The sequence below is a fragment of the Clarias gariepinus genome, chromosome 1 (genome assembly GCF_024256425.1).
Source record: "Clarias gariepinus isolate MV-2021 ecotype Netherlands chromosome 1, CGAR_prim_01v2, whole genome shotgun sequence".
Lineage (NCBI taxonomy): Eukaryota > Metazoa > Chordata > Actinopteri > Siluriformes > Clariidae > Clarias > Clarias gariepinus.
Window position 1 is genome coordinate 51,590,001 of NC_071100.1, and position 14,052 is coordinate 51,604,052.

Here is a 14,052-nt window from a genome sequence, read left to right on the forward strand (position 1 = left end):
TATGCGGTTTGACTCACGGTGAGATGCGGTGTTAGGCACCGTGAGCCGCCGCGACATTCCGCTAACGTTCTGCAAGGTCCACAAGCTTCTACGAGGACCGCCAAAAAAATTTAACATGTTTAAAAATTCAATATAAACATGTTTTATTTTTTTTACGTGGAAAGATGGAAACCTAATCGCAGCACCAAAACCCGCGGTGAATCATGATGCATGGTACTTCTGACCACCGCGCGAAACCACATAGGTGAAATAGGGGTATTAAAGTTACAGTTTGGTTTCTTATTTTAAAGCCTTTTCTCAGATGCAAAAACTAAAAAAAAAAAAAAGGTATTTCAAATGACTTTAAGTATCAAAAAAACTAAGGCACACATTAAAATAAATAATTATACAAAAACATTACGTTGTTCAACTTAACTTTCAGAACTTAAAGTTAAATCTACATCTCAGGCGTAACATAAGCCTTTACTGACAATTTCTATCGTTTTCTCTTGTTGGGTTCTTCTTCTCCTGGTTCACTGATATTTTTATCGCTCCCTTTCCATTTTGCAGCTGTAACAGAACGCTCCCTCAAATCAATACACAGCTAACTGTTTGTGTCTCCTTCTGCATTGTGGGTGACATAAGCGCTTCTTCTTCGTCTGTGTTTACCGGCGGCTTGCATCCTGAAGTCACGCCACACAAATAATTGTGCAAAAACATAACGCAAGCTTTTAAAATAAATTAAACACAGGCAGAAGATTTTGCCTCTCTCTCTCCCTCTCTCTCACACACACACATAAAATTCTGACACTCACTGATTTGGTGTGGTCAGGTCGAGGAGCCACCACAGGGGGCGGGGCTTCATCATCATCATCATCATCTAAATCATCTTTACCGCCACCAGGTACCGGTTCGGACCCCTTCTTCACTGGAGGGATGTCCTTATCTAAGAGACAGACAGGCAGGGAGTGAGACAGGGAAAGACCGCTGACTTATGAAGTAGAGTGAGACAATGACTCTGAGCCAGCTGACACCATTCTGCTCGGTGAAAGTGAGACAGTAAAAGTGAAACTGGTGAGAGTGAGACAGCTGACCTGGGAGGTGGAGTTAGACAGGGAGCATGAGATGGTGAGAGTGAGACAGCTGACCCATGAAGCTCAGTGTGGGTGTGCAAGTGAGACAGGCGGTGAGAGTGAGAAAGCTGATCCATGAAGTGAGACAGTGAGAGGGAGACAGCTGACCTATGAAGCAAAGTGAGATAGTGAGACAGTGAGACAGCTGCTCTGTAAAGCTTTAAAAAACAGTAAGAGTGAGACAGGAAGAGTGAGAGTTGATATGTGAAGTGGAGTGAGACAGTGAGAAAGAGACAATGAGAGTGAGACAGTTGACCATGAAGCTCAGTGCGAGTGAGACATATGGTGAGAGTGAGACAGTTGACCTGTGACGCTTAGTAAGATAGTGAGAGTGAGACAATGACGATGAGACAGATTATCTATAAAGCAGAGTGAGACAGGGAGAATGAAAGGGTGAGAGTGAGTCTGCTGACTCGTGAAGCAGAATGAGAGTGAGACAGGGGCAGTGAGACAGCTGACCTGTGAAGCAGAGTGAGAGTGAGACAGCTGACCCGAGAAGCTTGGTGTAAGTAAGACAGGCCGTGAGAATAAGACAGATGATCTGTAAACTGAGACAGTGGGAGTGAGACAGGAAGAGTGAGACAGCTGACTGGTGACGCAGAATGAGAGTAAGACAGGGGCAGTGAGACAGCTGACCTATAAAGCGGAGTGAGAGTGAGACAGCTGATCTGTAAATCTAAGTGAGAGTGAGACAGCTGACCTGTGAAGAGGAGTGAGAGTGAGACAGCTGACCTATAGAGCGGAGTGAGAGTGAGACAGCTGATCTGTAAATCTAAGTGAGAGTGAGACAGCTGACCTGTGAAGAGGAGTGAGAGTGAGACAGCTGACCTATAGAGCGGAGTGAGAGTGAGACAGCTGACCTGTGAAGCGGAGTGAGAGTGAGACAGCTGACCTGTGAAGCGGAGTGAGAGTGAGACAGCTGACCTATAGAGCGGAGTGAGAGTAAGACAGCCGACCTGTGAAGCGGAGTGAGAGTGAGACAGCTGACCTGTGAAGCGGAGTGAGAGTGAGACAGCCGACCAGTGAAGTGGAGTGAGAGTGAGACAGTTGACCTGTGAAGCGGAGTGAGAGTGAGACAGCCGACCCGTGAAGCGGAGTGAGAGTAAGACAGTTGACCTGTGAAGCGGAGTGAGAGTGAGACAGCCGACCCGTGAAGCGGAGTGAGAGTGAGACAGCTGACCTGTGAAGCGGAGTGAGAGTGAGACAGCCGACCAGTGAAGTGGAGTGAGAGTGAGACAGTTGACCTGTGAAGCGGAGTGAGAGTTAGACAGCCGACCTGTGAAGCGGAGTGAGAGTAAGACAGTTGACCTGTGAAGCGGAGTGAGAGTGAGACAGCCGACCCGTGAAGCGGAGTGAGAGTGAGACAGCCGACCCGTGAAGCGGAGTGAGAGTGAGACAGCTGACCTGTGAAGCGGAGTGAGAGTGAGACAGCCGACCAGTGAAGTGGAGTGAGAGTGAGACAGTTGACCTGTGAAGCGGAGTGAGAGTGAGACAGCCGACCCGTGAAGCGGAGTGAGAGTAAGACAGTTGACCTGTGAAGCGGAGTGAGAGTGAGACAGCCGACCCGTGAAGCGGAGTGAGAGTGAGACAGCTGACCTGTGAAGCGGAGTGAGAGTGAGACAGCCGACCAGTGAAGTGGAGTGAGAGTGAGACAGCTGACCTGTGAAGCTGAGGTATTTGGGCTTCCCGTTTCCGGTCGAGTCGTAGAACTTGAGCACATCGAGCACGGCCTGTGGGTTCTTCTTCTGCTCCGACTTGGTGATGTTGGAGGTCTGGAGGAGCCGCGCCCACTGCTCCGGCATTCCCTAACCACCCACAGACAGACAGACAGAAGATGGAGGGACAGACAGACAGATCTAATTGAGCATGACGTAACTGGAATCTAAAGCGTCAGATTCACTTCAAGTGGTTTACTCTGTTCACACCGACATAGAAACTGATTAGACTCCTTTAGCCTGCAGTGTGAACTTGTGCTCGTCACATTCATGAAAAGGAGCTCTGACCTCTACTGAGTGTGTGAGAGGATCTTACACACTGATCTTACGTAATATTCTAATTTTCTAAGATACTGAGTTTTGGGTTTTCATTAGCTGTAAGCCATAATCATTCAAATTAAAAGAAATAAACGTGTGTTTGCGTGTGTGAGAGACTCACAGTGAACTCGCCTGTCACAGCATCGAACCCAACGTGAATCGTATGCTCAAAGTCTGAGGGATGTGAGATCTCCGGCCGGTCCTTATCCTTATCCTTACGCTTCCCTGCTGTCAGGATAAACAGAGAGAGAGAGGGACGGAGGAGGTCATACACAGGCTGCAGCTCAAATATTAAAGCTCTTTCTGCCCAGTAAGACCATGTGATTTAGGACGGAGCCACAAACATGTGAGGTGTCGGCCCCAGTGCATGCTGGGTAACGCCGTTTCTCTGACCTTTCTCAGCGGAGAAGATGGAGTAGATCCCTTTGCGTGGTTTCTTTTCCTCGGGGACGGAGGGCAGCGGTTTGGGGACGCCGTCTTTACTACTGCTGCTCATCCTGACCGGGGGGGCGGGGGGTTTATCATCCAACTCTCCGTTATCACACATTACACACACACACACACACACACACTCACCCACCCACTCACTCACACACACACACACACATGCACTGTCACAGGACTTCACACGGCAACCTGCAGGGGGCAGCACAGAGAGTTTATCGTCAAGAGAGTTTATTACAATATCAATAATCTTATACCGAACCTTGTTAATGAGCAGTAACTACAGTGTGTGTGTGTGAGAGAGAGATAGAGATTATAGAGTATCACTGGGTCTGTGTGTGTAAACATGTAGCTAACAGAGAGAGATGATGGACAGAATAATAGACGGGTGTGCCACTCTCGTCTATCACACACTCACACTTCAGCAACACGCCCATATATGGTCAGATCCTGTCTCACCTCACGGAGAGGATTCCAGCAAATCAAACACACCACTAACCTCAAACAGCTTCCTGTTTCTGTGCTGTCACTGATTTCACACACACACACACACACACACACACACACACACACACACACACACACACACACACACACACACAGAGCAGTGACATTAACAGTTACCTGATATGGAAATAAACAACCTGAAGTTACATCTGCAGTTTACAGTTACACAGCGCTCACACTGGAGACTCCTTACACTCATGTCTCACACACACACACACACTCACACACACACACACACACACACACTGCAGGAAACTATGGAAACCATGTTGTATCAGAGCGAGTGTATTAATATACTCCTGTGCTACTGTAGAGCTGCTGTTTTAGAGAATTAATCAACACCTCCTGACCAATCAGAGTGCAGGATGGGAACACGGATATCTGATACTCTGTGTTTTTTCTGTGTGTGGGGGGGGTCCTCTACAAAGCCCCGCCCCTAATAAAGCCCCGCCCCAGTCAGCCATGTAAGAGCTCTACAGCTGTAACTGTAGAGCTCTAACTCTAAATAACTTTAAACTAACCAGAAGATAATCATCATTACTGTCAGCTACCGCATGTTCCTCACATTCCCCCTGAGCACACTGAGGCTCTATACACACACACACACACACACACCCAACCTCAATCACTCCAGTCACAACACAACACACAGGCAACCAACAAACACACACAACTGTGGTCAACTCAGAAGACTAACACGAGCTGGAACACAGAGAGAGACAGAGAGAGACAGCGAGAGACAGAGAGAGACAGCGCTTACCCTCACTGCAGTGCTCCAGCCAACCTGTGTGTGTGCACGTGTGTGTGTGTTCACATGCAGTGAGAGTGTGTGTAGGACCTTCAGTACACTGAGTGCTGACTCTCCACACGGGCAAGTCAGAGCAAGTAGCCTTCATTCCACAGCATAGGTACACTCACGCTACAGCACCCCCCCCCCACCCTCTGTCTGTCTGTCTGTCTGTCTGTCTGTCTGTCTGTCTGTCTGTCTCTCTGTCTGTCTGTCTCTCTGTCTCCTTGTGTTTCTCTTCATCCCCTATTTATCTTCTTTACAGAATTTAAACAGAGTTTTTCTCTAAAAGAGAATATCAGTGTAATAACACTGCATCACACACACACACACACACACACACACACACACACACACACACACACACACAGCGGGTGAGATTTACAGCACAGAACATTTTTCTGTTCAAGTTGTAACTCGTATTGCATCCACAGTAGCTTTACACACACACACACCTCCTATATAATACTCACTGTGTGTGTGTGTGTGTGTTGCTCACATTATCACACTTTTCATAAAAGACACACCTAAAAACAGTAACTTCTCACACCTTCAGGTTCATATTCCATAGCTCCCAGCTGCAAAATTACACACACACACACACACACACACACCATTTAAAGGTCCTGTACCCATTACTGCAGTTTTACAGAGAATGTAATTATTTAATACTAGATGGTTTATTATAAATCTACAGATGAAATGTATATGAATTAAAATTTACAGTGTGTCTCTTTCTCCCGTCTCTCTCTCTCTTCCACAGAGTCCAGGACCCCAGTCCCTTTTATCTACCCCAGTCTCTGTCTCTGTGTAAGTTGTGGCTGTTGAACACTGAGGAACGATTTGGATCTCACATAGACCATTAAAGGGAAAGACCTGTCTAACTGTCTGTCTCTCTTTCTCTGTGTGTGTGTGTGTGTGTGTGTGTGTGTGTGTGTGTGTGAGTGAGAGAGACGGAGTTTCCCCATCACTCACTTCCTGTCCTGCTCTTATTGGCTGAGAACAACAGAAACATTTCCTGTTCCTGTTTTACCGCAGGTCAGACACAGGCTGTCTCACTCTCTCTCTCTCTGTCTCTCTCTCTGTCTCTCTCTCTCTCCGTCTCTCTCTCTCTGTCTCTCTCTCTCTGTCTCTCTCTCTCTGTCTCTCTCTCTCTCAAGCGTATGGAGGAACTGTTTACAGGAAGAGAGTCACAGCTTTTGTGTTCTTAAATTCTATAAAAGGAAATGTGTGAATTGCACTTCCTGTGAGTGAGTGAGTGTGTGTGTGTGTGTGCATGCGTGCGTGAGAGAGAGACAGAAAGAGAGAGACAGACGACTCCTCGCACTCTTTAGCTAAACCCCAGCAGCTCGCTCACCTGCTGCACCCAGAGGGCCTTAATTACCACAGGGGAGGGGCTTTTAGATACACACACACACACACACACACACACACACACACACACACACAGAGTTACAGTCATATAAACAGAAGTTATATCTGCAAACAGATCAAGCATTAGTGCAGAACACACACACACACACACACTGCAACCATGTTTACTGAGTGTGTGTGTGTCAGTGATGTTATTATAACTGCAGCCTCAATACAATTCAATATATACAACACTTTTACCAACAGTCACTGTCACAAAGTAGCTTCACTGAATGTAAAAGAAAGTGTGTAAAACTAGGGCTAGTGTATGTAAAACTAGGGCTAGTGTGTGTAAAACTAGGGCTAGTGTGTGTAAAACTAGGGCTAGTGTGTGTAAAACTAGGGCTAGTGTGTGTAAAACTCCCTGAAGAAACCTTGAGAGGAACCAGACTGCCCAGAGAACACATCCCCACCTGGGTGATAACAGATAGCAGGGATTGATCCGAGTCTACACCAACACACTCATTATTATTATTATTATTAATGTCAGTGTTATGAATATTAATGTTAGTTCTTAATGTTAATGAAGTGAATCACTGAGATGTTCTGATCACTCCTGCTTTTAAACTCACCACAATAACAACAATAATAATAATAATAATAATAATAATAATAATAAAGATAAAGATTATATAAAGTAGATGATTTAAAGTTGAATAAAGTTGTTTCTGATCATCTCGTTCCCTCTTTATGATGAATAAACTGCTAAGTGTACGGTTAGCATTAGCATGGCTAGCTCTGTAAACTCACCACAGTCCGGTGGGAAGTCCTCACACACTCACTAACCTTTTTACACAAACTTTCTCACACACACACACACTCTCTCTCTCTCACACACACACACTCTCTCTCTCACACACACACACACACACACACACTGAAACAGAAGAGCCTCACACACTCCGACACACTAACTAACAGAAGTACCGTTAACTTGACCTCAGAGTGTGTGTGTGAGTGTGTGTGTGTGTGTGTGAGATGGCGGAGCTGAAGCGGAACTTGCCGGCCCTACCCTCACACACACACACACACACACACACTCTCTGAGGTAAAGTTAATGCCCTCAGTGTGCCGCGCGCGCGCCGCTCCAGTGAACACCGCCGAGTGAAAGGCCGATAAACACTGCCGGTAAATACCTGGGCGCGCGCTCCTGCTGGAACTTTCCCTCAGACTCGCGCAGCCTCCGGAGCTCTGCTGCAAGCGGGTTCCGTCCATCGGCGCGTCGGAGCCGCGGCGCATGATGGGAAATGTAGTCCCGTCCCTGCCCGGAAACTGTGAGCTCACCGTGCTCGCGAACTACAATTCCCATAAAGGAGGCCGCACGCGGTTCGCTTCCACACAGCGCTAAAGTCCAGGAAACTTTTCAAACGGGACAAGTAATAATCGGAGTTTTATATCAAACTTTTAACAACAACAACAAACAACTACATATCAAAAACGTGTTCTTTTGTGTTGTTGTGATAAACCTAGAATAACATCTCCAGCCCTAAACCCTGACTGGACTGAGTTCTGCTGCTGATAAAGGTGCATTGTGGGAGATGAGCAGTCTGACTGGGGTTTAACACTTTTACACATCACTGTAATTCTGCTTCTATTTAAAATATAATAAAGTATACTGTAACTTTTACACACACACACACACCCGTGAGAGAACACAACACCCTTCATAACAGTGTGTGACGGATGGTACGAGGTCAGTAAACCAGTGTAAGGAAACTTTAACACTTTTGTAAATCACTCTGGATAAAAGCGTCTGCTAAATGTCTAAATGTAAACGTAAACATATCAAGTGCACGTGAAAGTCACCCTGTACAGTATCTCACCCTACACACTCTAGTAGACGGTCAGGTGTTTGTGTGGGAGGTGCATTAGAGGGGGGGGGGCTTAGAGCAAATCCAACATGACTGTCGATGAAATCGCACACGGAACACCGTGACGACAAAGAAACTTTATTCATAAAATATACAATTTAAGAAAAAAACTTTTACATTTCCTGACACAAACAGGACAGTGCATAATAATCCGCATTAAAAATGAAATCAATAAGATCCCAAGTCTCTGTTGAACAATCGCAACGTCTGACAGAGACGAGCTCTGAGTAAAGTGCAGGAGCCATCACGCCGGCCTCATTTCTTCTTCATGTCCTGTGTGCAGCGAGGACAAAACCTGCAAGCAATCAGACAGCAAGCATTAACATTTCAAACTAACACACACACACACACACACACACACTTCACTGTGACTTGGACTTTGTGTGAGAGACATGGTGTTCATACCAAAGCATTCACTGTAGCGATGCTTCTCCAGCACCTACGGCACTGCTAACGGATTTCTCTGTACCGTAAGCTTGGAGAAACCGTACAGCAAATACGCTAACCGAGTTTATTATCTTAATCTCATAAATATGTCTATTAACACTGAGGTACCAAAATACAGCAAGGTGACGGAGACATTCGTGTCCAAGTGTCTTACCATTTTCCTTTGGGTTTAGTGGTGAGACCAACACAAGCGAAGTGAAACCATTCAATAGGGCACTGAAAAACAAATAAAGAAGCAGAACTCGGTAAACAACATTACAAATACACTCGCTCACTTGGATGATAATGCTGATCCTCTCTCCCGCTAGCACGTTAGCACTGCTGGCGTAGGTTCTCCAAGCTGAGCGTGTATACATAAAATGTGTACAGATTGGCCAAAAACGTGTGTGTAAAGGGCATATTATACTTGTGTAAATAGTGTGAAAGGCATGTGAGAAAATGTGTGCATAGTGTATGGTCTGTGTAAAGTGTGTGTATAGTTTGTGTATAGTATGTAAAGTATAATGTGTGTAAAGTTGGTATGAAGAGTGTATTTTTGTTTATTGTGCATATAGTTTGTGTAATGTGCATAAAATTAGTTTAAAATGTGTCTGTATGGTTTGTGTATAGTGGGCGTGTACTTTGTGTACAGTGCGTATGGTTTGGTAGTTTGTGTAAAGTTGTGGTGTATCGTGTGTAGTTCGTGTAAAGTGGGCGTGTAGTTTCCATATGGTTAGGTAGTTTGTGTGTAACATGTGTAGTTTGTGTATAATACTGTGTAAATGCTGTGTGTTATTAGCGAGACGCGGCGGTTTCGTACGTCAGCGTTGTCGCAGCCAATCATCTCGCCGTAGGAGACCTGAGCACACAGGCAGTAGGTGGGCTCGTTGGGGTCCACAGGCATGTCCAGTACATCAGGAGAGTGAACATCCAGCAGCACCTCACTGACCAGGGAGAAGAGCAGAGACACAACACTGAGCAACCTCACACACACACTTTTTTTCACATTAATCTAAGTGTAATCTGGATTGAGATGATCCTCAGTGATGTACTCATGTCTGATCTCTGAACGTTCCTCTTCATCACACCTACAGTTGCTGCTCCTGATCTAGACCCGGGATCAGTGTCTGATCGTCTACTAATCAGTCTGCTTTAATTAATCAGTGGACAGCGGGGGAGAACCGACGGTGAGACGGTGAACTAGAGACTGAGACTGAACCATTTCACAGCAGACAAGGGAGACGTTTTAAATTATTATTATTAATCAACTCATTAACTAGTGTATCTACTGTAAATGGACCAAACCGTTCATGAGCCATGGGGGTGGAGCTAATCTGATCATCATTAAAGTAAACAAACTCCATCTGCCAATAAGACTGATGTGTTACAAACTATTGGACTTGATCCATTACCTAACCGTCTGTCCGAGCCAGACGGGAACAAACCATTGTGAGTCGGGTCGGTCTGACCCACTGGAATGAACACAGCACTAGTGTGTGCGTGTGTGTGTGTGCGCGCACACACCTGTTCTTCTGTGCTTTGTGTTTGGGAGAGCCGTGATCAGACCCGTTCTTCTCTCTCCCACTCCCTCCTCTTCTGTCCTTTAGATTCTTCTTCTCTAAAAAGACACACACACACACACACACACACAGTGCTGAGTTTGTGGCAATAGACTTCCAATGTGTTAGCTACATTAATTAGCATCGTAGCACAGATGGCGTTAATTAGCTCGTACTTTTGCTCCTCTTATCGTCGGCGCTCTCAGGGCTGCTCGAGTCCAGTTTGTCCTTCAGCTCGCTCTCGAAGCGTGCAAGATCAGCGTCTAGACGCCGGATGTGTTTATCCACCTGCACAAAGCATCACACACGCACACCATAATGATGTATTTCAATAATTTATTAATAGTTAAATGTTTATTACCGTTTAAATAAAGTTCTACTTGTGTCACATCAGCGAGTTCTGGCACGAACCACTGATGAATCAATTAACAGATCCATGATGAATCTGTGTGTGTGTATGTGTGTGAGATGATGCTTGTGTCCATCATTAAAGATTTGCCAAAGGAAAAAAAGATTTACAAATTTTATGTTTGATAAAATATCTTTAAATTCCGCCCTCTAGTGGCTGAAGCCGGAGTCTCTCTCTTTCTAAGCAGAAATATTGGGTGGCTTATGAACAACCAATCAGAATCAGAGACAGCTGAAGCCCCGCCCTTTTGTTTAATGACGATTAATATTCTATTCTTTCTTTGTCTTTGGGCTGTTCCCTTTCCTGGGTTTCTGCAGGTTTCATAATGTCAAATTTAAGACCTTTTTAAGACCAATATAAATTAAATTTAAGACCTATATCACAGCATCAAAAACACAAAAGAAAATGCAGAATCAAATACATTTATCTTTCCCGCACCTAAATGATTTAGCGATGTCAGAGTCCGGAAACATTGTCTGAAACAAACTTACCGATTTCCTCATTCGCACTATGAAACTGGTGTCTAGTCACGACGTGGGGGACCCAGGGCACTTCTGCTCTTAGCGTTGGCTCTGATCCAATAGCGACACGGAGGTCACGGAGCTGCAGTGTGGGCCTTGTCTAACTTTAGGCAGCGTGGAGCCACCAGATACTTGGCAGAATTGGCTGATGGCTGTCGTTTGCTGAAGACCCTTCACAGCAGTCAGATGTTTCTCACTTTTTGCATGAGACACTAGGGCTCGTAAACCTAACGTTCCCAGTTTAATTGTTTTCTTGCATAATAAACAGTATGCTTCAAATGCATTGTTAGCAACTGGCCTTAACCAATCCCTATATTCAGTTTATCCAAGCCAAGTATCGCTAAACCTGCACTTCCCCATAGTTAAAATGTAAACTAGGTTCTACGTCTGTGGTAACATACAATCCGAGAGAGACTCGGGACAATAACAGAAAGCTGATTGGCTGTTGCATGTTGGTCTCATTTGTAGTCGTAATACAGCGAATTATATTTGGACTAGTGAAACAAAAAACTACAACGCCATGGAATCAACCAAGCAACAACAAAAACAGAGATAGACTTAAAATGAGCTTTACATGGACATCGGAAAAATAAGACCTGTGAAAAAATATTTAAGACCTAGAACAGCAAATTTAAGACTTTTTAAGGCCTAAAAATTCATTTTTTAAATTTTAGACTTTTTAAGACTCCGCGGAAACCCTGCTTTCAGGGGTCGCCACAGCCAATCATCTCCCTCCATCTAACCCTATCCTCTGCATCCTCTTCTCTCACACCAACTAACTTCATGTCCTCTCTCACTGCATCCATAAATCTCCTCTTTGCTCTTCCTCTAGACCTCCTGCCTGCCTGGCAGGTCCAACCTCAGCATCCTTATTATTTTATATATAGTATATTATGTATTTTTTAATATAAATAGTCTTTTTGTACAGTTCTTAATAGTTTAACACATGGTGTAAATTTGTTGTCCACATCAGCTAATTAGATCTGGTCTTAGTGTTGAGTGTAGCGCCTCTGTCCTGGAGGAACGCTGTCTCGTGTTGCTATGTACTGAACTCTATGTGGTGGACTTGACAATAAAAGCTCACTTGTCTTGTCTTTTTTTCTTATTTCTATGTAAAATTTCACTTTGGGTTTAATATAGTACTTTATCCATCCATCCTCTCCTTCTTTCCTTTCAGTTCAGTTTTTCATTATTCTCCAGTCTTTCATTTACTCCAATTATCTTCCTCTCTTTGTGATAAATGTGCAAAATAAAGAGTGTAAAATGTTTTCTCCCTCACACACACACACCAGTTCGTATATCTGCATGGCGAGCTGCACTTTGTCGTCGCTGTACTCTTTACACTTGCTGTACGCCAGCTCGATCCTCCTCAGGTGCTCTACGCGCTCCTCAGGCGACAGGTTCCTCACCTTCTCCACGTAATCAGACGCCAGACCGTCGATCTCCACTTTCTTCTCTGCACACAACACCAAACCCAACATGACACAAACACATGGAGTGTGAATGATAAGGAGTGAAGGGGATGTGAGGGACGGGGTGTGTTAGCTCAGGTGTGACGTGACGTGACGTGCTCACCTTCAGTCCTGTTGTCCAGGTCAGTCATGAGGGAGAAGTTTCTCTGCAGCTCGAAGGGGAGACCCTCAATACCTGCAGACAGGAAGTGACGTCAGACCTCACGTCACTCTACACGTCTAGAAACGACTCTACATTATATATCAGCACAAAGTGATTTCAGCTAACTGCAGATTAAACAGAATGTGAGACTTATAATCACTCAGCGCTAGTTACTGTACACACACACACACACACACACCCTCAGACATGTCATTCATCTGAAGAGTCAACACTTTCCCTTTCGCATGTCCACTCCTCTAACCGTGTTCCTCACAGCGGTGTGTGTGTGTGAGTGTGTGTGTGTGTGTGTGTGAGAGACTTACTGTCCAGGTAATGCTCCAGGTACATCGCTGTGGCCATGCTAGCCCTCCAGCTGCTCCACTCGCGCGCGCCAAATTCATCCGCCCGCTGACGTCATATCCATGCGCCGGAAGTGAAGCGCTGCAATTCGCTTAAAACTCACTACTTTATCTCTAACATCGCTTCTACTTTGTGCTCCCTACATGTTAGAGATGCACAAAAATATCTAAATGTTTACAAGCAATACATTTATTTACAGGTAAATCTACAAGTCTATAACTTACCGCGCTATCCCCGTCTTTAGCTAGCTTGTGGATGAACGCAGGGCTAACAGAAGGCCCGGATGTGGACCGTGAAGCTGATTGGTCCGCGCCCGCGTTGCTCTGTGGGAAATGTAGTTCCTGACCAAACAGTTCTATAAGGAACCCAGCTTTTTAGTTCTAAAGGTCTTTATGACGTCGCTGATATCTCTGTTCCCGCGTTTTCCGTGTTTCCCTCAGTGACTGGTGTGTCAGAGGGGACAGTACTGAGGAGAATCCCTCACATGTTAAACTTCTTCAGAAAACCACCACACTACAGGAGCTCGGCCTTGAACTGCTTGTACTGTGAACACTTTTATTTAGGTGCATTTTGTCCTTTATTTTTAGTGTTTTCAACTCATAACACCTTCCCAAAGCATCACCACTTCATTGTTTTTTTTTTGTTTTTTTTTAGAGAATGCAAATACACATTTCACACAACGTTAAGCTCTTAAACAATAACAAAACTGGAAACAGAAAACGTTTAGCGATACTCAAAGTCAGAGGCGTCACGCTTTCAGGTGTTCTTTGAAGCCGCAATTCCGTCTAGAATGTTCGTATTAATTTATACACAGCATCGACGCTTTAACGCTCATGCTTATCGCTAATGCTAAAGACTTTTTACAAACGGGAATTCTGAAGCTATTAATAATGTTCTCATTTATGAAACTCATCCTGAGTTTATTTGAGGTTATTCACACCTCACACTGCGGGTAATGCGACCTCAGGTGTGTGTCGGCTCGTGATATCTCTGCTT

The 14,052-nt window shown here is 44.9% G+C and overlaps 2 protein-coding genes across 5 annotated transcripts in view; both read right to left on the reverse strand.

Moving 5' to 3' along the window:
* pak2a (p21 protein (Cdc42/Rac)-activated kinase 2a) overlaps positions 1–7,523 on the reverse strand; it is a 15,383-nt gene extending 7,860 nt beyond the window's left edge. Inside the window, exons 1-5 of one of the 4 annotated variants that reach the window (XM_053497489.1) lie at positions 7,433–7,523; positions 3,539–3,781; positions 3,267–3,373; positions 2,773–2,917; positions 795–925 (exon numbers count right to left, since the gene is read on the reverse strand). In XM_053497489.1, coding sequence (XP_053353464.1) covers positions 795–925; positions 2,773–2,917; positions 3,267–3,373; positions 3,539–3,781; positions 7,433–7,511 — 705 coding nt within the window. In that variant the 5' untranslated portion in view covers positions 7,512–7,523. Of the gene's footprint in view, positions 1–794; positions 926–2,772; positions 2,918–3,266; positions 3,374–3,538; positions 3,782–4,856; positions 4,965–7,046; positions 7,101–7,432 lie in introns of those variants that run through there. The other 3 variants (XM_053497491.1, XM_053497488.1, XM_053497487.1) reach the window with 3 other exon arrangements.
* A 701-nt stretch (positions 7,524–8,224) lies between these two features.
* Positions 8,225–13,491, reverse strand: ing5b (inhibitor of growth family, member 5b). The gene is made up of 8 exons (XM_053497505.1): positions 13,020–13,491; positions 12,658–12,729; positions 12,372–12,538; positions 10,329–10,440; positions 10,118–10,211; positions 9,414–9,537; positions 8,769–8,830; positions 8,225–8,462 (listed from the first exon to the last, which is right to left on the reverse strand). The coding sequence occupies exons 1-8, from the start codon at positions 13,054–13,056 to the stop codon at positions 8,423–8,425; spliced, it is 708 nt and encodes a 235-aa protein (XP_053353480.1). The 5' UTR covers positions 13,057–13,491; the 3' UTR covers positions 8,225–8,422.
* Between the last annotated feature and the right edge of the window lie 561 nt (positions 13,492–14,052).

What these genes read in the sequence shown, in the direction of transcription:
- ing5b (XM_053497505.1), bottom strand. Translation starts at nt 13,056, where the DNA reads ATGGCCACAGCGATGTACCTGGAGCATTACCTGGACA. An exon ending in CCTGGACAACAGGACTGAAG is followed by an intron (nt 12,539 to 12,657) that starts GTGAGCACGTCA and finishes TGTTGTGTGCAG; the next exon opens with AGAAGAAAGTGGAGATCGAC. An exon ending in ACTAAACCCAAAGGAAAATG is followed by an intron (nt 8,463 to 8,768) that starts GTAAGACACTTG and finishes GATTGCTTGCAG; the next exon opens with GTTTTGTCCTCGCTGCACAC.